The sequence below is a fragment of the Acanthochromis polyacanthus genome, chromosome 1 (genome assembly GCF_021347895.1).
Source record: "Acanthochromis polyacanthus isolate Apoly-LR-REF ecotype Palm Island chromosome 1, KAUST_Apoly_ChrSc, whole genome shotgun sequence".
NCBI classification, from domain to species: Eukaryota; Metazoa; Chordata; class Actinopteri; family Pomacentridae; genus Acanthochromis; species Acanthochromis polyacanthus.
In genome coordinates this window covers 27,513,765-27,538,060 of record NC_067113.1, presented here as the reverse complement: position 1 = coordinate 27,538,060, position 24,296 = coordinate 27,513,765, and the positions used below count along the sequence as shown (strand labels likewise).

General features: G+C 43.5%; 2 protein-coding genes across 3 annotated transcripts; both read right to left on the bottom strand.

The window, feature by feature from the left end:
- Nucleotides 1–116: 116 nt before the first annotated feature.
- Nucleotides 117–9,636, bottom strand: LOC110962504 (kinesin-like protein KIF3B). Its single transcript, XM_022210480.2, has 8 exons — nucleotides 7,914–9,636; nucleotides 7,722–7,823; nucleotides 6,662–6,784; nucleotides 6,304–6,422; nucleotides 4,781–4,897; nucleotides 2,672–2,786; nucleotides 1,899–2,086; nucleotides 117–1,688 (listed from the first exon to the last, which is right to left on the bottom strand). Exons 1-8 carry the CDS (start codon nucleotides 9,315–9,317, stop codon nucleotides 1,538–1,540), a joined length of 2,319 nt encoding a protein of 772 aa, XP_022066172.1. The 5' UTR covers nucleotides 9,318–9,636; the 3' UTR covers nucleotides 117–1,537.
- A 126-nt stretch (nucleotides 9,637–9,762) lies between these two features.
- hadhab (hydroxyacyl-CoA dehydrogenase trifunctional multienzyme complex subunit alpha b) lies at nucleotides 9,763–18,667 on the bottom strand. 2 transcript variants are annotated; one of them, XM_022210483.2, is made up of 20 exons: nucleotides 18,534–18,667; nucleotides 17,420–17,461; nucleotides 17,255–17,325; nucleotides 17,044–17,177; nucleotides 16,819–16,957; nucleotides 16,607–16,726; nucleotides 16,126–16,228; nucleotides 15,301–15,423; nucleotides 15,092–15,210; nucleotides 14,639–14,695; nucleotides 14,437–14,546; nucleotides 13,646–13,780; nucleotides 13,358–13,529; nucleotides 13,099–13,185; nucleotides 12,870–13,010; nucleotides 12,562–12,630; nucleotides 11,604–11,799; nucleotides 11,400–11,514; nucleotides 11,091–11,236; nucleotides 9,763–10,545 (listed from the first exon to the last, which is right to left on the bottom strand). In XM_022210483.2, exons 2-20 carry the CDS (start codon nucleotides 17,433–17,435, stop codon nucleotides 10,400–10,402), a joined length of 2,199 nt encoding a protein of 732 aa, XP_022066175.2. In that variant the 5' UTR covers nucleotides 17,436–17,461; nucleotides 18,534–18,667; the 3' UTR covers nucleotides 9,763–10,399. The 2 variants fall into 2 exon arrangements, with proteins under 2 accessions (XP_022066175.2, XP_022066173.2); XM_022210481.2 differs by lacking the exon at nucleotides 18,534–18,667 and adding an exon at nucleotides 18,224–18,403.
- Between the last annotated feature and the right edge of the window lie 5,629 nt (nucleotides 18,668–24,296).

Genomic DNA, 24,296 nt, shown 5'->3' with positions numbered 1-24,296 from the left:
ACTGTATATAACAGTCAGTCCAAGTCTTCAAGTTTCCCACATTTATTTACTTTGCTGTCAAATGCAATTATGACAAACACGACCACAGCTCTTTGCAATAACAGCAGCCACTTCAGTGTTATTTCAGTCTGTTTATTTTTCATGTGTAAGCAAAATGGGCTTTGCACAATTTCACACAACTATGAAAAATAAGGCAGCTAATCAAGAGCAAGCTTTCCTCACATTATTTTTTCTTTTTTTTGGCTCACGATTACATTGGCTGAAGCAACAGTTCATCAAGCATACAGGCTAAAAACTCTCATCCCCCTCAGTGTTTTGGCAAAGTTACAGTCTGTGCACAGAAGAAGAATATTTAAGAGTTGCAACTGGGGGGAAATACTAATAAGATAATATCAAATAAATAAACTGTTATATGTGACAACCTGGGAGGTCTGGATATGCTATTTGGGTAAACTGCAAAGTTTAGGCAACAGAAGCAAAGAAGGCAAACATCCTTAAACCAAACAGTCACTTTTATGGAGTGTTTTCCCCCTAGTTTCAATTTGAGAGTGTTGTCTTATCATTATTTGCAATGCTTTCCCTGAAAAACCCTGCCAGCTCTCTCAAATGCAAATCTGTTCTGCTCTAAAATGTTTGTGCTCAGATTGCTGCACAAATGTCCTGCAATTTGGTTTAGCATGTGTTATTATTATGGACATTTCATTTTGTAGCATAATAGATTTGTGTGTTGTGATTTTGCACATCTCTTCTGTAATCTGTCTGGATGAATATTGGTGCAAAAATGTGGAAAATTCCTTCCATTGTTCACTTCGCAGAACTGAAAGTACCACTACTTGTGCGTGTCTATCTGGTAGTGTGACTGTTCAGTTCAAATTTGTGCAGGGTTGAAAGTGATGCAGAAATGTTATTAGGTGTCTAGTACTAAGATTGCCAGTGCATCTTTTTATGGAAACATGATCAAAGTGCAGATTCAGACACAAACATGTGAAACTGCCTTCAGATTAATGGAACAAGGTGCATGTGTCCTTGCGTTTGTATATGAAGCTTCTCTCAGGTTTGAGCCTTTAATGAAACTGTCCAAATAACCAAAGCAATAAAATGCCAATAGTGTGACGTCAACCACTGTAGTCGCCACTAAATCCTTGCTGGTGCATTCATTTTACTTCAGAAAAAGAATCCGAGCTGGAGGAAATGCAGAACAATACACCTGATTGCAGAGCAGATTTACACCCAAGCAGGGATGTGGGAGAGAGGGCAGAATTTTAAGGAAAAACAACATGGAATTGACATCAAATGAATAAATAACGCTCTCAAATTAAAAGACCACGCTCTTGATTTAAGATTGGAAAATATCCCCACATACAACGAGCTGTTTTTCATGTACAGGCGTACGAGAGCTTCTCCAATAGTACAAAATCAAATCGAGACCTACAGTTTCCCCTCCATCTCTGCTAGATGGCCCCTTTAGCTGAGCTGCAATCTGCTTGTGCCACCTTAAATTAAGGCCACGCCCACATTACAGGTGTGTCAATGCAAATCATGGGCTTGTCCGAGCAGCACCCTCTGACGGGAGATAAGCAGCAGAGGATGGTCTTTGTCTCTGAGGGGGAAAGAAGCTCTGAGGTCCTGATGTCAGAGCGTTGGAGGATGAGGATGATGGGACGGATGCTGCTTGTGGTGCCTGATACCTGCAGATCGTAAAGAAAACACAAGGCTCATCATTTAAGCTACCTATGTTCAATTTGTTTTGCTCCATCCTCGACAAAAACATTTCCATTTGTGGAGAAGTTGGTCATCTATCTACTGTATCTAAGTCTTTGTGCTATTTTTTTTTTTATCATAGGAAAAGCAACAGCTTTGATTGTTTTACTATGTAATTTGTGTGTCAGTTCTCTTACCAGGATTGGGATTTCCTGACCCGAGATGATGATGATGAAGCAGCATTTCTCTCTCTAATGGGAACACTTGCCAGAAGATCCTGTATCAGTCTGGGAGAAAAGGCTCTCTCCAGGTGGGCACCGTGAAGGTTCAGGGTGAACATGGTTGGTGGTGACATGTCTAACTCCAACAGCATGATATTCTCAGCCTGGAAGAACGTACGACAGTGAAGTTGTAGTAATAAAAGCATGTTTTGGGGGAAAAAGTACATTTTTTTACTGATCTGATTGTCTTGTTGGAAGAACTCAAACTACCTGAACTTGTTTCACATGAAAAATTTCAATCATTTCTAGTTTGGTCCGTTCTATTGAAAGCTTTTATTTTGAAAAATAGGCATGATATGTAATAAAAAGTATTTTAAACAATGCTAAGGCGCAGAAAGTACAGCTGGTGTTCCTTTTTCAAAAGAGAAACTCACAGCCACAGAGTTGTGAATACAGCCGGACTACATTGTGTTGATCGCTGGAACTAAACCTTTATTTAATCTAGCAGGCTGCATTCTTCACTGTGATTTGGCTTTTATTTGAAAAGCTGACAGCATCAGCTTTGTGACCTTAAAATTGATGCTGCACTAGCTAAAGATGCAACAGATAAACGTGTGAATAGTTTCCATGGCTACGGCCGTCTTCGCATCCTCCGGCGAAGAAGGCGGCTGTGAACACGGAAATGGAAAATCAGATCGCTACTTCACTCTTTCGCTGCCAACTGGCCTCGAGAACGTCCGAGCACTGACCTGGTATCTACACGGGGCCCCGGTAGCCGTGGCAACAGCCATCTGTGCATATTGGCTGATTGGCCTCTTGTATCCCACAGCGGAGAGAGGCCGTCTCTTGACCTGAGGGGGTGTACTAGGGGAACAAAAAAAACAACATGGGAAAGGATGATTTTAGATTCTGTTATTACTGTAATTGCACTTGGCGAAGCGGCAGAAATGGAAAAACTCTGGAACCCCCAAAGGTCCATAAGGTCAAGTGATCAACTCAAAACAGAAATATCACTGCTGTTATTTTGCCTTAAGCCATCTTCCACTTAGCTGTTCTGAAAAATCGAAGAAGGCCGAGCTCTCTGCTCTGCTTTGTATACAAAGATATCAGGTTCACGGGAAGACGTAATACATAAATTATCAATAGCCTGTAAGGTTAGAGTCTGCTAAGGTTCCAGTGTGTAGGATTGGATGTTTTCTGTACTTTGGTGACTCCCTGTGGTGGCATTAAGATATAATAAAATAAAATAGTGCAAACATTTAAGGGATATCAGCAGAAGAATTTTACATCAATCAAAATATACACCAGTACTAGTTCTAGAAATAACATTGTTGCAAATATCAGGTGGTGCACGGATTCTTTCATTTATCAAATTATTGAGAGAAGTATTAATATTGCACAGATTTGTAAGTACAAAAATCACAATATAGTACCTTTTCTGTCGAAAAATAAATATTGCAAAGACATTAAGTATTAAAAAAATTGCAAAAAGATACTATTAGATGCCACAATCATGTAAAAATTCAACAAAGTATACAATCGAGAGCTGAAATAGTATCCTTGAGTTTTTTGTACTCTGTTTGCTTATTCTATAAACAAAGTACATAGTTCATAAAGTTCTCAGTTTCACCAGAAAACAATAGAGAGATTGTTCAACCATTATTTTTCAATTTAGTCTCCTTCAGCTACAATGCAATTGGTCCAAGATGTGAAAGCCTCACCTTCTCCTCAACAGCATGCATGACCTTTTCATCACTTTAAAAAATAGCAGCCTCACAAGTGGGATTCCGTTTTGGAAACAGAAGTCAAACAGTGCAGGTCGTGTGAGCACGCTTCGGCCACCTGTGTGTGATTTCTTTCTTCTGCTTCAAACATTTGAGTTTTTGTGGGCATTGATATAAGGCTTTATAATAAGCATTTATATCCCAAATTGGAAGTTGCCCCCCTTTGTTTCAGGTTGATTCAGAGAACCTTTTGCAGTACCCTTGTATGCTTCTGTTACTGATTCCCTACATTTCACAGAATGTTAACCCTTCAAGCTGCAGTCAATTCCAGCCATTTTCAGTACAAAAAATCGCTAATATTCTATTTATAAATAAAAAATATGACGAGAAATACAGGGAATATTGGACGCGCATCGCGAGGTGCATTTCCTTGAAAACGACCTATTCGTGGATCATATACCGACTTCAAGACATGTTTTGGACAAAATATTTTACTGGCTTGTTTCGTCTGGATGTCCAAGGTTGGATTATGGCCGTTTTTTGTGGAATATTTTCATCTGTGTGTAATAATGAACCCGGAAATGTGAGTCGCGCTGTGTACGTTGAAGTCGTGTATAGAGAACGGATGGATGGATATTCGTTGTTTGTCGGACAAATGTGTTTATATTACCCGCTGTGGTAATCACATCTGAAAGTGGTTTATACCGGCGGATTCATGAGAATCTAAGCTTTCCATCGGCGTATAGTGTTTGTATAATCGCGTTAGCAGTGTCAGACATTTAGCAAACTGCTTATGCAGATCTCAAAGTGTACCACGGGCGGGACACTGAAGCGCAACTGAAGTGCAACGGGTTAACTGGCAGTGCAGGGAAAGAGAACGTTCAGGTGAATTCAAGTGTAAAATGTGGAGGTCAAAAAACTATAATGGCTGCAGCAGAAACAGCACAACTCAAAGCACTTGCTTACAAACTAACACATTAAAAATGCATAGCATTCATGTAGTAGTTGGTTAGGAAGGTGGTGTTCTGCAGCTTCACTGATGGAGTTTTATGTCGTATGTGATTCAGCAACTTGTTTTTTTCTTAAATGCACCACTTTAAGTAACTTACGTCAATGTAAAACTCATTCACTGACCTCTGAGAAGGAAGGACCGGTTGGAGCCTCCACTGATCCTCCTCACTGTCAAAGTGCAGCCTGTTCATGATCTTGTTCTTTTCCTCAGGAGGTATAAAATTTTCAATCAAGAGATATCTGCAGCATGAAAAACACAAGTCAGTGCAAGCTGTGGTCAGTCAAGGCATTTCAATAATAACTTGAACAAGAAAATAAATGAAAAAAAACATGTAAACATTTATCAACAGAATTCTTCATGTTTATATTTGAGATGAATAAATAAAAAAATGAAGATAATATTTAAGAGACATGATAATTTTCTGTGAAACATGATTGGTAATGCCATCATACATATTTAATACTGACCCAACACAGTTTTGGAAAGTTATTTTAAGCTTGTAAATTATTAATATACATTGTGTCACAATGCAATCTGTATTATCTTGGACACAAGCAAGCCGCCTTAAATTATTTGCATTACTGATTATAGTAAATATAGCAAACCTGATGATGCAAGGCCATGTAAAAGATTGTCATAACCTATTTAAATATTCTCAATCAGCAGAAGAACCACCTATACTGGCCCAGTATGTGAACACATACAAGGAATATGAACCCAGTGTTTACTTTATTGTGTACTTACAGAAAATAAAACACACATGGATTTAAACAAAGGCAAGAGGTTATGGAAGGAATATGACTGTTATACTATGTGTTAAAGAAGCATGTTCAGAGTGAACCACAGTTTTAGTGCAAAATTACAAAATTAAAGGGAACCAGAAGGTCATAAATAAAGAGGTATAATGCCAAGGGTTGCGTGTGCATGCATTCTTAAAATTTTGTCTGATATCTTATATGCTATGTGTAAATAATTACCCTGCATATGCTCTTTATACTTACAGTAAAGTCAGTAATTTTTAGAGCTAAGTTGCTTCACTATTAGCAATATGATCATGTCATATGTAATCAGTCTGTGGTTTTCTTGTCATAAATTTGAACTTGGAGATTGTGTTGGAAATTCTTTGTGAGAAGCAGCAAAATAATCAGAGAAAAAACGACATTTATCCTCTTTATTGATTATTAAAGTTGAACAAATGCGAGTGAATCTCATGTTTTGCTAAAAAGAGCAAATCTCATACGCAAAAGTGTATTGAAGAGATCTGACTAGGAGTAGTGAAAGACGTTATTTTACGGTAGTTTCTGCATGTACACGGCACAATCAGGGGGTGTGCATCTGATGACTGCGGTTTTATGTTACCCTTTCTACTAGGATAACCCAATACAAACTGAAACTGAACAAAATGTGCATCATCCGAGAAGCAAGTTAGCTCAGTCATAATCATATTTCCCAGTAGGAGAAAATACAGAATATTATTAAAGGTCAAATAAGATAATGACAACACAGCAATGGTCTCTCTCTGTTTTCTTATACCAGGAAATATGAAATAAAGTTTTGAACACACGTGATGTTGGTGACACTCAGATTTGGGCAAGAATATGTGTCTATTTATGACAAAAATGTTCAAATCAATCTGTATACTTACTTGTACTTGAGCTCTCTGGTGAGTTCATTCTGCGTCTGTTCAAGCTCCTGCCTGGTTGTGACGTGTTCATCAACGATGTCTCTCATCTCCCCTTTCAGCAGCTGTAGTTTGGTGTACAACTATACAGAACAGATACGCTCACATCATCACAGCTGGACTGGGAAACGTTCACATTGAAGCACTGATGATAAATGAGAAAATATAAACGCCAGTGATCCAGAGAAACCACCAGCGCTCTCTCTTCTATTTACATCTCTTGTTTATAAGGGATTCTGTATTGCAAATAGGATTAACTGTCAAGTAATTGCTTTTGCGATGATGCCACTGGGACACATTAGACTGCATGAGTCATCTTTACCCTCTTCAGCTTCTTTGTCTTGAGTTCCACCTCCTGCTGCAGGGAGGAGAACGTCTCCCTCATTTCTACGGTCTCTTCATCCTGCAGCATCATCTGCTGCTGGATCTCTCGTTCCCGTCTTATCTGCAAAAACACAGAAATTGAATAGAAATAATGCACATTTAGTGATTAAGGCCACTTTATAAAACACACTACTGGGTCATTCAATTCACTGAATGCCCCACATCTGACCATCTTCAGCCTGTATAATGTATTATTGCTGCCAACTGACTAACTCTTTGCTAATGACGCTATAAATTGTACAAAGGATCTTGATAAAGTTATCAAAATATATGTATGGCATGTACACATGATTGCTTATTGAGACACTTTTCATGAAACTATTGGAACCACTTTGAGTTGGAAAAATCCTGATTCCAACAATATTATGTAACTCTTCCAGCTGGGACACTATTGGACTGGTTTCATCGTCATTTCTGCTCAAAGCTTGTTCAAATATTGGGCATAAATACAAATAAGTGACTGGCACCATGCTTTACATTTTTAAAGCTCCTATTGGTGCCAGTCACAGGAAAGAAAATCAGCCTCTTAAGGTTAAAAATAAAGGTTTTATTGTTGAAAATTCAGAATTTTTTGACTAACTTTGCTGCATCATATAAATGGTTTGTATTATTCTTTCAAAGCAGGATTGATCCATGGAAGATCATATGTAAATATCAATGAGTCTGCAAAATTTGAACATTATTTCTAAAGTTATGGCACTTTAAACACTGATCCACAGATTGGCCTGAAGGAAACAATGGCAAAATCGACATGACCCCACCCTTCTTTAAGTTTTTTTTTTTAACTCAAAAACTAATGTTACCTATAATCCCGGATTTTACTTGTATTTTATTTAATAATATACATCTGCACAGGAAAAAAAAATCTGACAATTACGAGGTGGTCAGGTGTTTTTAAAATTGGTGAATTGAGGTGGAATGACCCCACTGTTTAAGTTTGAAAAGCACCACAAAAGTAGGTATTTTCACTATTATTGCTTCTATATATTATTAATTACCTGCTCCGCAATTTCTTGTCTCTTCAGCTCCAGCATTTTTTGTTGCTCATTGGTGTGATCGATTATAGTCTTTCCTCCGACCAACAGTTTGCTCTCCATCGCCTGTGAACAAAGACATACAATAAATTATTAATGCAATTTTCTTTTGTTCCACCAGCGTCTCATTCATCAGATTAGCATCTCCACCAGTACCTTATATTTCTCTATGATCTTCTCCAAAGCATCTTGGTCCCACTGCATGTCCTCCACGCTTTTCCTGTTTTCATTCAGGTGCTTTAACTTCTCGCTTGTTCCCTGGCAAGTCAGAGCTTTTGGGAAGTCGCCTCCCTCTTTCATGTAGTGTTTCACATCTGGTTCTTCTTCCACAGTCTTCCAAACATCTGCATCCCTCTCTGTGATGATCTCCTCCTCCATACCAGCCAGGCTTCTACTCAGCCTCTTGCTGTTCCTCCTCCTCCTCCTCTCCTTCGCCAGCATCCCTCTCTCCTCCAGCTGAGCCTTCAATCGTGCGATCTCCTCCTGAAACTCCCTCAGAAGGGCGTCTTTGGGGTCCTCGTTAATCCGAGGTTTGTTCTTGATGTTCTTGGCCCTGCTGGCATACCTCAGCGTGGCCAGGGATTCCTCAAAGTTCTTGTGCGAAGGCCCCACAGTTGCAATCATGACCGTCTTTGCGTTGCCGCCCAGAGAGTCCTGGAGCAGCCGGGTGAGTTTGGAGTCTCTGTAGGGGACGTGGGTGCTCTTCCCATCCACCAGAGCTGAAATGACATTCCCCAGAGCCGAGAGGGACAGGTTGATTTTGGCGGCTTCCTTCAGGCGCTTCCCTTTCGCTCCTGTCTTGCTCTGGCGCTCACTACCGGCCAGGTCGACCATATTCAGCTTCCCAACCCGGATGTGGTCCTCACCGTCCGGCCCCACTTCACTGCACTCCACGGTGACCACAAAGATGGCATGAGATCTGGAGCTGCGTTCATTCATGTTGGTGAAGCCCACGGACCTGGACTGGTTGCCAATGTTCATCACATGCTCAATCTCAGTTGCATTCTTGGTCACAACAGAAGACAGATCTTTCACATAAACACCAAACTCCGGATTCTCCTTCAGCTCCAGCTTCTTGTTGTTGTCTTTGCACAGAAGGTCCCTGATTTCCTCCTGGTAGATCTCCATGTAGGATGACCTCACCAGGTACTTCTGATTCTGAGTTCTGGATATTTGGGTGAAAATGTGCTGGAATGAGTTTGGGATGACCCCTCTCCTCTCTGGGTCGTTGGAGACCCCTTGCATGGTGTGCGTTTTACCTGTTCCTGTTTGTCCATAGGCGAAGATGGTCCCGTTGAAGCCCTGGAGGACGGATTCCACCAGAGGTCTCACCGCATCATCGTAAATGTCGCTTTGTTTTGAATTCCAGCCATAAACTGAATCAAACGTGAACACTTTCATGGGTTCATCAGGTGGCGCCTTCGGTTTCCGGATGGTGATCTGCCCCAGCTTGTCATCAATCTCCAAAATGTTCTCGCAGTCCGATGCCTGCTCTCTCCTGCTGAAGGGCCGGCAGCGGACCACCACCCTCACCGCCTCGCAGTGTTTGTTTTTAGACATCTTTGTTCACAAAATGTTGAAAAAGAAATAAAATCCTCATCCTAAACAGCCATCATCAGGGGCGGCGGCCACAATTCTCCCCCATAACGGTGCGTAAACGTGCAGCCAAATAAGTCGCTGCGTAATCATGTGAGCCAATTTGGTCATGATCAAGATGCGCGCAGCTTCTCCTCCGGTTTAAGCATCTTTCAGGACTGAAGCGATGTCACAAGATATGAAAAGGATGCTGCTGCTGATGCTGCTAGTGGAGAAAAACACCCAGCCAGACAGACCGACCCAGCCCACACAGCCTCCCCGCTGAACACACCCTGCGCTGCGGACAATGGAAATCAGCCATGTGACCTGCGCAAGCGAATTAGATTCGAGCGCATCTCCTCCTCATGGTCCCAATTCTGTAACGGTGATAAATTACCCTTCCCGGAAGCACGTGAAACCACCTCGAATGCAGGTTTGACTCAATAACAAAGATTTTAATCCAAGCTTTCACATTTACATCACTGTCCAAACCAAGCCAGGGAAGTTTTTAATGTACAAAAAGGAAAAGAAAAAGACACCCGTTGAACCATACTCCTAGACATTCATCAATTATTTAGAATTAAACTGCCTTTTGGAACATGGATGCATTCCTTTGTCCTATATTTTATATGCAATGTGTTAATAATTAGCCTCCATATGCACCAGACTCTGTACATCCAGTCGATAACGTTCAAGTAAAAAAGAAATCTTACAATTTTGCTGCTCAGCTGCCAGTTTATCAGGCACACCTGGCTAAAACTAATACAATCTGATCTCCATGAAAACTGTAATATTACAATTTCGTCAACGATTGCAGGGCTACGCTACATTCCTATGGTGAGAATAGCACCACAATCTGCAACCTGCAACAAAATGGGAACATTACAGCTGACTTGAAGTAGGATTTACTGCAAGACGGCATCACTTTATGCTAGGAGAGCCCACTAAACTGTCAACAAGTGTATTATCTGCATGTTTGCCCCCTACAGATGATATAAATGTTAGGCACATTCTACTGGCAGACTGGAGTTTTTCCTCTTGAGCTACTGGCACACGTGGTGAGTCGGTCACTTGTGAAATTTCTTGCTGGAATCTTTTGCGTGATCCAGTAGGAGTTGGCATGGTGTGAACTGATTCCCGTAGACGGCCTCGAATCTCCTCATCTTCTCCACCAGCTTGTCTGCACCAAAGGAGTCCACGAAACGGAAAGGACCTAGAAGCAGTAAGGTAATATGTTAGAAATACTGTAGTAACACATTGAAAGCTGTGAATAATGAATATTTTGTACATTTCAAAAAACCCTGTGCAAGATCTGTTTTTTTCCAGACACCAAAATATTTGGTTTATTGCTATCTTTCTACTTATGGACAAATCTGTGCAATATAGAGAAAATTCTGAGGAATATTAACACTTAAAGTATTTCTTTCAATTAAAGAATCTGTACAATATCACCTGATATGTGCAATATTGTTAATTCCAGAACTTTGCTGCTATAAAAATGTAAACTTCCCCACTGTCTGATTACTAAAGGCTAAACTTATGTCTAATTAGCACAACAGACAACAGAGATATTGTTCGGCAAATTTCAGTGAAGGTACAGGACTAAAACATAACACTACCAGAAGTTATCCTGTCCTACAATCCTGATTACATCCTAAAATGTCTCGGCACTGCTATTCCTGAAGAACCAAAGGATATCCTTTGGAGAAGCTACGCTCTTTCCACTGATAGATGATATGACAAAAGCTGAACTCTGACCTCCGAGGAATGGGGGGAATCCCAGCCCAAACACAGCCCCGATGTCTCCCTCCAAGGGGCTGTTCAAAATGCCCTCTTGCAAACACAGCACAGCCTCATTGACAAATCGGGAAACCAGCCTGTACTGCACATCGGAGTCTGATGAACTGCAAAAAGAGTCACAAGAGTATTTATGTAGTTAAACGTGACAATATAAAAAGCTAGTACAGTGCCATGAAATTTAAGAAGTTTTATAAAAAAAAAAGTAGGTGGAAAGTGTTTCTTAAATTGCTGCATTGCTACTTCTGTAATTAACCTGTGTCGACTTACACAGGAGGATTTGCTGTCATCTTGAATTTGTCCAGGATGTCTCCAATTTCTGGGTTGACCCCCTTAACTTTGGATCCTGGCTGGTAGACGTAGAAACCCTTTCCTGATTTGCGGCCTTGATAATAAAGGAAACAGAAAGGAATACATTTAATGCACAATGTACGACTTAAATGGGGCACTAAATTCCAATATGGCCGCCCATACCCTTGAATCCCAGATCCACCATGGTCTTCAAAAGATCTACATTTCCACCACCAAAGCGGGAGCCGAAAGCTTTGCCGAGGTCCTCAGCGACGTGAGTCGCAACGTCAATACCGACTTCATCGGCCAGTGTGGCTATACCCACGGGGAACCCAAAGCTTGTGGTGAGGGCATCCAGCTTCTTGGGGTCAACTCCTTCCTGTATGTGTGAAATAATAATAATCAGTAATATGTATGACGACTGTCCTAGAATACTGACTTGAGTTCATCTTAAGGCCAATTCATGCTTAAGAGGTCATGTTATGTAAATATTCATCTGCAGAAGTCCGCGAGGGTCCATGACCACACACACTGAACGTTTATCGGCTACATGTGCCAGGAAAACAAATACTGCCTAAATCAAATACATGTTACGAGAAGGCTGTGCAAGGGGATTGATCATTATCCACATCTTTATAACTCATCATTAAGAGTTGTAATCATAGTAGTCAGACTTTGGACTTCGGAGGTGCTTTGATTTGTACATGCTTTACATGGACGGCGGCCAAAACACAGTGAGAAGTTCCAAATTCTCCAGATATCCTGTGCTATAATCTCCCACTGTGTTGGCACACTTCAGAAAAAAATCAGAGGGACTGCAGGGCAATCTGGAAATATCTGCTGTAAGTCACACATAGCCTTTCAGGAACATTCACAGGACCTTGTGTTTTTTTTCTGCGTACAGTGTGAGAAGCAATGTGACTTTCTGCAGCAGAGCGACATGTGCATAATGCAGAATGAACTGAGTCCGCTGTCAAAGACCGCATCAGTCGGTGCACTGGGATGCAGAAATCATTAACTGGCCTTTTCTCACGCTTCATCTTCCTCTCAGCACTCCAACTGTGACGGTATTTAAGAAATTTGCATTTGCAGCAAGAAGCAGTAAACTTAAAGCTGGATTATGTATTGTGATATTACTAACCTGAAGTACTCGTATTGCTTCAGCCAGTATGGGACCCAGACACCTTGTGGTATAGAATCCAGGCCCGTCCTGCAAAGAAATATTTGATTACATTCAGAGCAATAAGGCTGCAATTGTTTACATGCATTATTGTATATGTCACTGGGTCACTCATAAAGCTGCTACAGAATCACCTAAACAGCTGTACAACTTCACTGTTGCCCATTTCTTATTTTTATGTTACATTGCAGATGTTCAATTACTAGATTTAAACATTTTCAAAGATCCTCTCACATGGAAAGAACAAACACATTGATGCAAAGTCTCACCCCGACAACTATGATGACTTTGCCCTGCTTCAGGCCGACTGCCACAGCAGAGGCTGTAGTGTCCTTTGACGTCTTATCAGTGGTTATAATCTCAAGAAGCTGCATCTTGTCCACTGGGGAGAAGTAGTGCATTCCAATCACCTAGGGATACAGAGAAAGTATTAAATACCGGTTCTTTTAATTTAGAATCAAACTTAAACTGTAAAATGCAGTGTTCCTGGGTGCAAACCTTTTCTGGTCTCTTGCTGACAGCAGCAATTTCCTTGATGGGCAGAGCTGATGTGTTGGTGGCGAATATGCAGTGAGGGGACACCACCTGCAGACAACAGCTTGTAAGATCGGAGCTCACAGTGACAGCGAAAGTAATTCACAACGATATTCTCCTGGATTTAATACTACAAAGTTACACTGACTGAGTTCTACAACAAAGCGAGAGCAGTGTCTTTGTAAATAAAGGGCCTACTGAGCCAGTTTTCAGTCACACTTACAGCCTCCACCTCCTTCAGGACTGCATGCTTGATGTTAATGTCTTCAAACACAGCTTCAATAACCATGTCAGCCTTTTCAAAGCCTTTGTAATCCAACTGCCCGGTCAAGTTGGACAGTATGGAGTCTCTCTGGAATGACGTGATGCTCTTCTTTTTGGTCTTGTCATTGAGCCTGTTTCAAAATAAAAGTCAGATGATCCAGTAATATAAATATTTTTACTATTATTGCATGGCCACTGCATTGATAATATTTGCTGCCATACTGTCCTGATATGAAATTTGACCTACCCCTTGTAGACCTGCTGCTCTCCTCTGGCCAGTCCAGCCTCAGTCGTGTCCTTCATGATTGTGTGCACACCTTTGTCTATGGTCACCTGGGCGATACCTGCTCCCATGAGACCTGCTCCCAAGATGGCAAGAGTCCTGGTAGTAAAGAACAAACACAATTTATCTACCACTAAAAAAAAAAAAAACAAACAAAACAAAAATAGCAGGCATTACCAATGTAGCACCAGAGACAAGCTGAAGATAGAGTCTAGAGTTCCTGTGTTAACTTTCCGAGGATGAGTTGTTTGCTGGTTGTGCTTTGTTGACCAAAGGTGTACTACAGGATTAGGCTCATTTACATAACGTCACATCTTCTCGCTGGTTTTTCCAACACATTCAGAAATATAGGCACACCACTTTTGTCAGTGTTGCTGAAGCTTGTTTCATGTATGCGTGTTAAATATTTATATTTCAAAAGCTCAAGGGCTGTGGTTTCATATTTCTCTGTAATGTCGCACAGTATTGACAATGTTAGTCTACTTAGAACAATTTGTCCCAGCCTTGAAATCAAATCATTATCCAACACTCCCAAAAATATAATGAAAAAATGAAAATGAGGTCCCTGTAGTTTTGATTTAACAACTCCCAGTCAACTCTGAGCCTTCAAATGTGTCAGACTTGGCTCTGTCCTCAGCATCAATGATTTAACCACGACCAAACAAACTGATCTAAAATACCAAATGTAGACTAAACATGTGCTCATTTTCCCACCACAAACACAAGCTCTGCCTATGAAAGTCATGCACACTTACTTCACTTCTTTTTCAGGAGTTCCAAAGTGATTCTTCTTGCATGCAACTTGCCCGTGGAACAGACCAATCAGGGCTGCAGACTCTGTGCTTTTTGCCAGCTGACCAAAGTTCTGAGGCAAACACAGAAATTGATGATGCTCACTAACACAGTTCACTACTGCAAAAGCTAAATGTGCTAATAATGGAGGCCAACAAACCTTACCTGAGACTCAGCTAAATATCCAGCAGTGGGCCCTTGTTCTACTCCAGTCTTCACACACTGAGAAAAATGAACAACAAAACAGAAATCACTGAACAGAACAGAGAACATAAAAGAGGGTGGAAGCTGACTGCAAGACTTTCCAAACCAGATATTTACCTTTGACAAGCAGGGGCCAGAGACCTTTTGGCATTTTTGTTAAAATTAACTAATTAACAAAGTAGTTCTTCAGTATTTTTGTCAATTGTGTGATCACTCTTGCACACTTGTAGGACTCCTTTTACTATATGTGCTCAAGTCAAACTAATTTTTTTAGATCTCTCCCAATGGAGAGCTTATATGAAACTGGAACTTTAAAGTAGTGTGAGCGTGACACTGTGACTTAAACTCTCAATGCTATGTACACTTTTAAACATAGCTGCTCAGATTCATTGCTCAGAAGGTGCTTTTACTTACATCAATGATTTTCAGGGGTGCTGGATAAAGTCCCTTGCTCTGCTTCATAACTTTAGCATGGACAGTTTTGTAAATTTGATTCCGCACAAGCTCAAAGCTCATAACGTAGTCTTGAATTTCTATGGAAAAAGAACATTAATGTTATACATGATGAAATAAAACTCAAGTGACTGTAGATTCAAGTACTAAGTAAATGCACTAAGACTCACTCTGCATTCTGCCTTTCTCTTTGCGAAGAGAAATCTTCTTATTGGCAATGCCTCTGGCACATTCAATGGCAATTTCCTCAAGGTAGTCTATTGTTCTTTCCTCTGGACTCTTTAGCCCAGGTCCTGTTATATGAGCAGAAATAGCAGAAAAAACATGCCAAAATGCTTGTATCTTTAACCCTTTAAGCTTCAGTGTACCGCCGGCGGTACACCTACTAATTTGCATAGGAATTTCAAGAATGTCCGACGGCCGCAAACGCGCTTATACAAACACTATACACCGATGGAAAGCTTAGATTCTCATGAATCTGCCGGTATAAACCACTTTCAGATGCGATTACCACAGCGGGTGAGAAAAACACATTTGTCCGACAAAAACAAATATTCATCCATCCGTTCTCTATACACGGCTTCAACGCACGCAGCGCGACTCACATTTCCGGGTTCATTATTATACACAAAAAAAGATTCCACAAAAAACGGCCATAATCCAACCTTTTACATCCAGATGACACAAGCCAGGAAACTATTTTGTCCAAAACATGTCCTGAAGTCGGTATAAAATCCCCGAATCGGTCCTTTTCAACGAAAAGCACCTCGCGATGCCCGTCCAATATTCCCCGTATTTTTCGTAATTTTTTTTATTTGAAAATAGAATATTAGCGATTTTTTGTACTGAAAACGGCTGGAATTGACTGAAGCTTAAAGGGTTAATCCTGAAGACTGAATAAAACTGCACATATCATTCCTACATATGGCAATACTTCACCCATTTGAAGCAGTTCAGTGTTTCTAAACTATCTGTGAGTCAAGACAATGTTTTACCAAGAGGGTCTACGAGATGGTCGACAAGCCCCATCTTCTTGGCTTGATCTGCTCGGATATTTCTTCCTGTGAGCATCATGTCAAAGGCACTGGGTAGACCAACCTACAGGGAAGAAAAGTGCACATAAGTGAAGTGGTCAGTCGTCACTATTAATGGTGTATCTAGCTGTTTATGATATATATACACACATATATATCTGAAAGATGCACTACAGCAAAATTCTATAGCGGCTTTAATGTAACCTATATTTTGAAGCACAAGGTTGTTGACAGCTGGACATGATGACCAGGAGAGCAATCTGTCTCTGGGTGTGTCGAGTGTCAAAGGTGCATGTAAACATCCTAAACCAATTATGAGCATTAACCAGAGTACAACTAGATGAGGGTGCTTTTACATGCTATTCTCTTGATCATCCTGTGCATTATATTGTTTTTGTTTCTAATTAAAAGCCCAGAAAATTTGTATTATTCCAGTATATACCATTTTGGGGAGTCTTTGCGTACCACCGGCTCCAGGTAGAATACCCAGCATGACTTCAGGAGTACTGAGAACTGTTTTCTTGCTCTTTGTTGCAATTCTGTACTGGCAGGCAATGGCAAACTGAAACACATAAAAGAGCCCATAAGAGAACACGTTACTATAATTTATCTTCCACAAACACACAGTTGGTTGCTGAAATGACTTAAATTTACCTCTAAGCCTCCTCCTATGCAAGAGCCATTGATGGCTGCAACAACTGGCTTAGGAGATTTTTCAATCTGCTCAAATATCTTCTGGGCTCCCTGAGAAAGTTTGGTTACCTCTTCTGCGTCCTTGCAGGCCTGGATCATACTGTATCAGATGTAGAGTTTATTAGAAGAGAACCACAAAATCCAAGACACAATGAGGCCAGGGAATGTTTAGCAGTCGTGTCTTACTTGATATCAGCTCCTGCAATGAAGCACCCAGGCTTTGAGGAGATAAGGACAGCGCTGTTCACAGCATTGTTGGCCCACACTTCACTCAACACTTCTGTCATCTCCTTTTGCACTTGGAGTGACAGTGTGTTTACCTGGAAGGAGACATGTCAACTAGGTTCACATTTCATCTACACAACTCATGTGCATAAATTCTTGCATGAGTTCACACCTTTGAGCTTGGGTCATTCACGCGTATGACAGCAACATCATCCTTCACCTCATAGTTCACATGAGTTCTGGCTATAAATAGAGAAACAAGAAAGTGTAATTATATCAGCGAAAACTGACCTATTTTTATGCATATTCTATATACGCATGCAGTGATTTTAAATACCTTGCATGGCAGTCATTACTGAGAAGGTACGAAAAGAACTGCCTGTAAAAGAAAAAATATATTACAGCTGCACCTTATATTTACTATAGGTTTGCCACATATGACCAAGCTATCACCCACTTTAAAAACATTATATTGTTTATTACAATATTAATAAAGCTTCACCTCAACAAAATGTCTTTGTACAATAAAATAGATGAACAGTCTATGAGACATTCTCCTCAGATTGCTGTGACCTCAGACTATCTCGGCTCGACAGTGCAATGCTATGGAAAACGACCCTTCACCTACATTCTCCGCCTACCACAGATCAGTGGCCAACACAATGGCGAACGAATGGCACAAGTTCCTCAAATGTCTGTCTTACCTATCAAAACACAGCCGAAAAAAGCCTCCACTGGCACGTTTCAAAGGTTAGAGTGAAAGCAAACAATCTGAATTAAAAGCTTCGTTTTGAACTCGGGCCGCTTGACTTGAAAGATTCCGTAGCAGCTAGCTAGCTAGCTAGCTAACTAGCACAAGTTTACACACAAGTTTGCCCGGCTAAAATAAAATACTTGGCAAGTTCTGTTCACATGGATATTCTGGTTAAACTGTCACTGGGATATGCTTTTGCTGAAAAAAATAAACAACTGCGGTATAAGTGGCACTGCCGCATATTTCTCCATAGTATTCTATGACGCTAACAGCTAGTTCTAACAAGCTAATTATTAACCTTGGACAACTAGCAAACCCTCCAGGATTAAGTATCATTCTCCGCCGGTTTGCAGTAAATCTTACATATTAAATACTTGTACATTGTACCTGTGAGGAGAGCATATCTCTTTGCTAACAATCTGGAGAGAACACCAAGGGCTCGAACACCAGCCATCTTGGGAGCCGAGGTCAGTCTTCAGTGGTGTGAAGTGAAGCTAGCTCGCTGTCTGCCTCACTACTATCATCGGAGTGGGAGATTTTTTTTTTGGAGTGGAAGATTACCGACTTGTGCTACTTCCTGAAAACGATCAATCTGACAAAAGATGATTGGCTGTCGCCGAACAAGCTCGCACGCTATTGGTCAATTCTGCGGAACTCACAGCTTAGTGGAGTTTCAAGACTTCAAAACTCCTCTTACCCAAAAGTCAGTTAAGAGCCAACGCCGATAATCTCGTAATATTAAATCCAATCTATTGTAGCCGAGGGTTCCTGTTGCGCCTATACTTATGAAGCTATAAAATAAAGAAACACGGAGGCTCCGTTGGTGCTGCACAGACGGCTCCAGCGTTTTTTATTGCCGCACACCTAACACACACCCACTGCTGCAACGCAGCCAACCACACTTCCACCTCTGGTCTTTCACAATAAGAGACACAGATAGGTTATGCACTGCTTCTCAGTGTTAACTCGAATAACCTTATAAAATAGCTTACATACCTCCCGTCCTCCAAAAGAAAACGTCCTCGTTTCCAAACACCATCAGCATGAATGCAATACACAAACATACGACAGAGAACAACAGCATCAGAACTGCACAGTCAGTAAGAATGCTCCCACAACTCTTAATTGTACACCAGACATTGCTGATACACAGGCCATAGTACACAGAGACACCACATGCAGTAACCCAAGGGAGAAACAGGGAGAAAATGTTAATATGAAAAACATGGATATGATATGAACAACATGAACAGTCATCCCTTGAATATTCGTCAGGGGTCGAACAAAACCAGTCAATCATATAAGGCAAAGTCCTTGAAACGAACCGGCTGCCTCACAGGCCTTCCAGAATGAGACACAGTGTGATGCGCCCTGCCGACAGCTGAGTTACTCCCAACCCCTGTGCCGCCAGCAGAGCGTGGCTCCTCGACCCCATGCCCACCATGTGGCGACCCCCCATCCTGCAGCGGGGGAGGATGATCGGGAGAAGCTGAGTGGCCATCCGAAGACCCTGCAGACAGTGGCAGTGTGTAGGGCTTCAGCCTATCGTAATGGACCACCTGCACTGGCCCATCAGAGTCCCAAGGATCACCAATACGATAAGTGAGCCCAGGTTCCCCTAGGGAATCCAGCATGGCTAGGACCCTGAAGGGTCCCCTCCAGTGGGGAGCCAGCTTCATACAGTCCTCCGTAGGATTATGAAGCCACACCAGATCCCCCTCAACATACGGCCGGTGACGGGCTGCCCCATCATAGTACAGTTTCTGGTCCTCATGTGCAGTGGCCCCACACTGTCTGGCACCACTAAAAGCAGTCTCCAGCTTTCCTGCCAGAGAAGTCACAAAGTCAGCATGAGAAAAAGGAACATCCAGGGGCACTGCTTGAGACGGTACCAACACATCCACTGGTACACGTGCCTCCCATCCATGAGTCAAGTAATAAGGAGTGTAGCTGGTGGAGGCATGAACAGACGTATTATAGGCGAAAGCCACATGCTTCAGGTAGTCATCCTATTCACCCCCACAGGCCAGCAACGACTTGGCTAACTGGTCGATGAGGGTCCGGTTAAAGTGCTCAACCATCCCATCCAATTTGGGATTGTACGGCGTTGTCCGTGTTTTCTTGATTTTCAAAAGTCGACACAGTCTCTGAACAATCTCAGCTTCGAACTGCCGGCCTTGTTCGCTGTGAATCGTTTCTGGAATGCCATGTACCAGAACATAATCCTCAAACAGACACTGTGCAACTGCCTGGGCTGTTTGGGTTGACAGCGCCTACAGATTCACAAACTTGGTAAAGTAATCTTCCACCACTAACACATATCTGTTACCCTTCAAAGTCATTGGAAGTTCAAGAATGTCAGCAGCCACCCTTTGAAATGGATGAGTCACAAGGGACCCCCCCATCGGTGCTCGATGTTTAGGCACCGGGGCTCGGAGGGTCTGACAGGGCACACACTGTTCACACCAATGTTGGATGTCCTTGAACATAGAAGGCCAGTAACATGTTTGTCGCGCATGCTCCATACCCGTTCTGCTGAGAAATATGCTGAAGCTGGGCCCCCATGAAGGTGCTGCAGCACATCAGGAACAAGCGAGGAGGGCACGACCACTTGACAATGGTCATCTCCCGTAAGGGAGGACTTCACTGACCGAGAGAGCACCTCATTCACAACAGACAGACGAGGATACTCCGTCCACAACTTCCTAAGCCCCCGGGAGCTGCCTCTCATCTGCATGCGAGGAGGCCGGGACCCATTCCTCACAACCCACTCAAGCACTTTAGCGATGTCTGGGTCAGCCTGCTGTAGTTCCCTAAGCTCAGTCCCATCATGTGAAAGTGCAGACACACCAAACAAGTCATTCCACCCCCTGTCCATGTCCATTTGCCGCCCCCCAGTCACGAGGTTCAGAGCTGGGGGTTCCGTAGCAGAAAGCTGCGACAACAAAGCACCTGCCTGGGGGACACTTGACTCCCTCTCCACCCCTACGGCGTTCACCTCGATGGTAGATGCCCCAGAGGCATGATTTACCACAGAAGCATCGGGGGTCTGAGGCCGCCGGGAGAGAGCATCAGCATTAGTATGCTGTAGTCCCTCTTTGTGTTGGATGACCCAGTTGAAAGGGTCCAATTCCAAAATCCATCTTGCTCTTTTGCCTGTGGGATCCTTGTCCACAGACATGCCGCGGAGGCCTAACAACGGCTTATGATCCGTTATTATGGTGAACACAGCTGACCCTATGTAGTGCCTGAACTGGCGCACAGCCCACACCACAGCCCACAGCTCCCGATCGAACGTGGACCATCGCCTTTCTGTGGGAGTGAGTGCCTGACTGGCATAAACTACCACTCTCTCCAGTCCATCCCTGTCCTGCGCTAACACAGCCCCCACTGCTTCCATGGAGGCATCTGTGTACACTTTAAAGGGAGCATTGAAGTCAGGCATAGTGACGACTGGGGCAGACGAGAGCACCCCTTTAAGGTACTCAAAGGCTGCGTCACACTCAGCAGTCCACAGGAAGGACGTGTCTTTACATGTAAGACGGTGCAGGGGAGCCACACGCTGGGCAAAGTCCTTAACAAAATGCCTATAATAAGAGCAAAGGCCTACAAAAGCTCTCACTTCAGTTGGGTTCTGGGGCGTGGGCCAGTTTTTGACTTTGTCTGTGTTTCGAGGGTCAGGCTGCAGACCGTGGTGTGAAACCTCATGCCCCAGGAAAACAACATGATCTCGGGCCAGATGGCACTTCTGAGCATTGAGCCTGAGGCCTGCCGCCTGGATCCTGCTGAAAACTTCACGCAGACTGGAGAGATGGTCTTCAAAGGTGGGGCTATATATCAGTATATCATCGAGGTATACCATACACACCTGCCATGGAAGCCCTCTGAGCACGAGCTCCATCATGCGCTGAAACGTTGCAGGTGAGTTGGTGAGGCCCATGGGCATTGACCGCCACTGATATAGGCCCCTGCCTGTTGTGAAGGCCGTTTTCTCCCTGTCTTCCTCAGCGACCTCAACCTGCCAGTAGCCATTGGAGAAATCCAATGTGCTAAACCACAGGGATCCCGCTAAGGCATCCAAGGTATCATCCACCCTGGGAAGGGGGTGGCAGTCTTTCACTGTTATGCTGTTTAAGCGACGATAGTCAATACAAAACCTCCACTCGCCATTCTTTTTCTTTACCAAGACGACAGGTGAGGCCCATGGGCTGCAGCTTTCCTCAATTACCCCATCAGCTAGCAGCTCCGCCACTTGCCTGTCTATCTCTTCTCTCTTCTCCGGTGAGGTGCAGTAGGCACGCTGTCGCAGGGGGGGGTGACCAGCAGTTTTGATGCGGTGTTTGATGAGGGTGCATTTGCCAGTCACCCCTTTGGATGTGCTGAATATCTCCTCATGCTCTGCCAGTAAGGCAGCCAATTGCGCCTTCTGCTGCTGACTAGCCGGGGACTCCTCCAGTGACACAACAGGACCATCAGTGGACAAAATGGTAGAGACAGTCTTAGTTGGGACCTGGGGGAGTGCCACAAGTTCAGATTCATCCACAGAGAAAAACTCCCCAAGGTGCATGCCTTCTCTCAATATAATGTCCTGGTCGGTTGGATTTAAAACACGTGTTTAGCCCCGTGTTTCACCGATGTCACCGTGTGAGCCACTACACACTCTGTTCTACTCTGGAGGTTGGGTGATAAGTAGCCCACAAACTCAGGGAGTTGGTCAACGTGCCAGGCTGGTGACACATTCACCGGCACCAGCATCTCACTGAGGGGGGGCAGTGTCACCATAGTGGCCATGGAAACATTACAACACTCGGGTATCAAGTCCCCCCCACTCAAAAGGGGAATAACGGTCTCCCATAGCTGCAGGCGGCCATGGGCATAATCCAGGAGGGCGCGATTAGCAACAAGAAAGTCCAAGCCCAGCAGTGCTGCTTGTGTAGAGTCCCGAAGTACATAGAAAACATGCTGCCAGGTCTCATTACCTAGATGAAGAGTTACTGTTATCGTGCCCAATGTGTCAAGCATCTGGCCATTCACAGCGTGGGCAGCAATGAGGTCAGCATTTAGGGGTCGCTTGCGCAGTGCCGGGACAGCCATGCGAAAGTCAGCACTGATGAACGACTCTGTTGATCCTGAATCCACCAGTATGTTGATTTCAGTCCCCTCGATGCTTCCCCTCACATATGAGGTCTGCTGCTGCTCGATCCTGTCCCGTGTCTTACTTGTGAAGGGGACAAACATTTCTTCCCCAACAGGGCCCATGGAATCTGTAGCTGGTGTCTGGGCCGCAACATCAGCTACATATCTTTTCCCGGCTGGCTGGCCGGGTCCTCCCTCCTGGGGGAGAGAAAACGTACCCCTCGACGCCTGGCGGTTTCATCGTTAAAGGAGCCCTTGACAGGTCTAGGGCTTCGCCAATTGGGAGACCCCGCGCGGCTGTATTCAGATACCCAGTACTCCTGTCTTTCCCTGGGTCCTCCTTCTGGTCCACGGTCATGCCAGCCGTGGTCGGGGGAACGTCCTCTCTGTTCATTACGTGCTCGGCATGAATTGCAGCCTTGCTCTCCACGGGTACACTGACACTGACCTCCCCGGGGAGGCATTCTCCCTTCCTCTTTCCAACCACTGGACCTTAGTCGATTATTTTCCTCCGTCATTCGTCTCATTTCCATCCTCATTTCTCTCATGTCTTCTGCAAGTCTGTCCATAGCCCTGTACACCCCACCTCCATCAGATATGGCTGCGGTAGTAGGAGGCTGGCGGACATAAGGGCTTACATAGTCCTTCTTTAGCGTCTCTCGAGCCATCTCACAATGACCAGCAATAACCAGAGCCTCCTCCAAATCAGTGGCACCCTGCTCGTGACATTTAGCTCTCAGAGCCGGGTGAAGTCCAGCAAGAAATCTGCGAAACTTTTCCTCTTTCTGAGCGATGTCACCATAACCTGGGAATGCTTCTTGAACTAGTTTGCTTATTTCTGCTGCGTACACTTCCAAACTCTCACCTGGGGCACGGAGTCGGGCAGCGAGATTTGCTCTGAAACAGTCCAGGAAATGTCTTTGTCCAAAAGCCTCCTGCAATCTTTCCTTCACAGCAGAGTAGTCAGTCTGGACAGCTGCTGGAAGGCTGTCCCACAACAGAAAAGCAGCCTTGGAAAGTCGTGTCGGCAAAATCCGGACCAGTTCAAACTCATAGTCTCCTTCATTGTCTCCTACCAGTGCTCTCACTGCCACTTCATACTGCCGGGCCCAGCAGGGGAAACTCCGCTTTTCATCTCCAGCGAAGGGCGGTGGGAGTTCAGTCCTATTGTTGCTGGCACAAAGTCTCTCCCCGCGGTGCTCAGTGTAGCTCAACGGGTCCTCATCATGCTTCCACATGATGTGAGTGTTCGTCTTTTATTCTTTAATGTTTATGTTTTCGTTCAACCTCTCTACCCAACTGTGTGAGTTCCCGGGCGGCACAC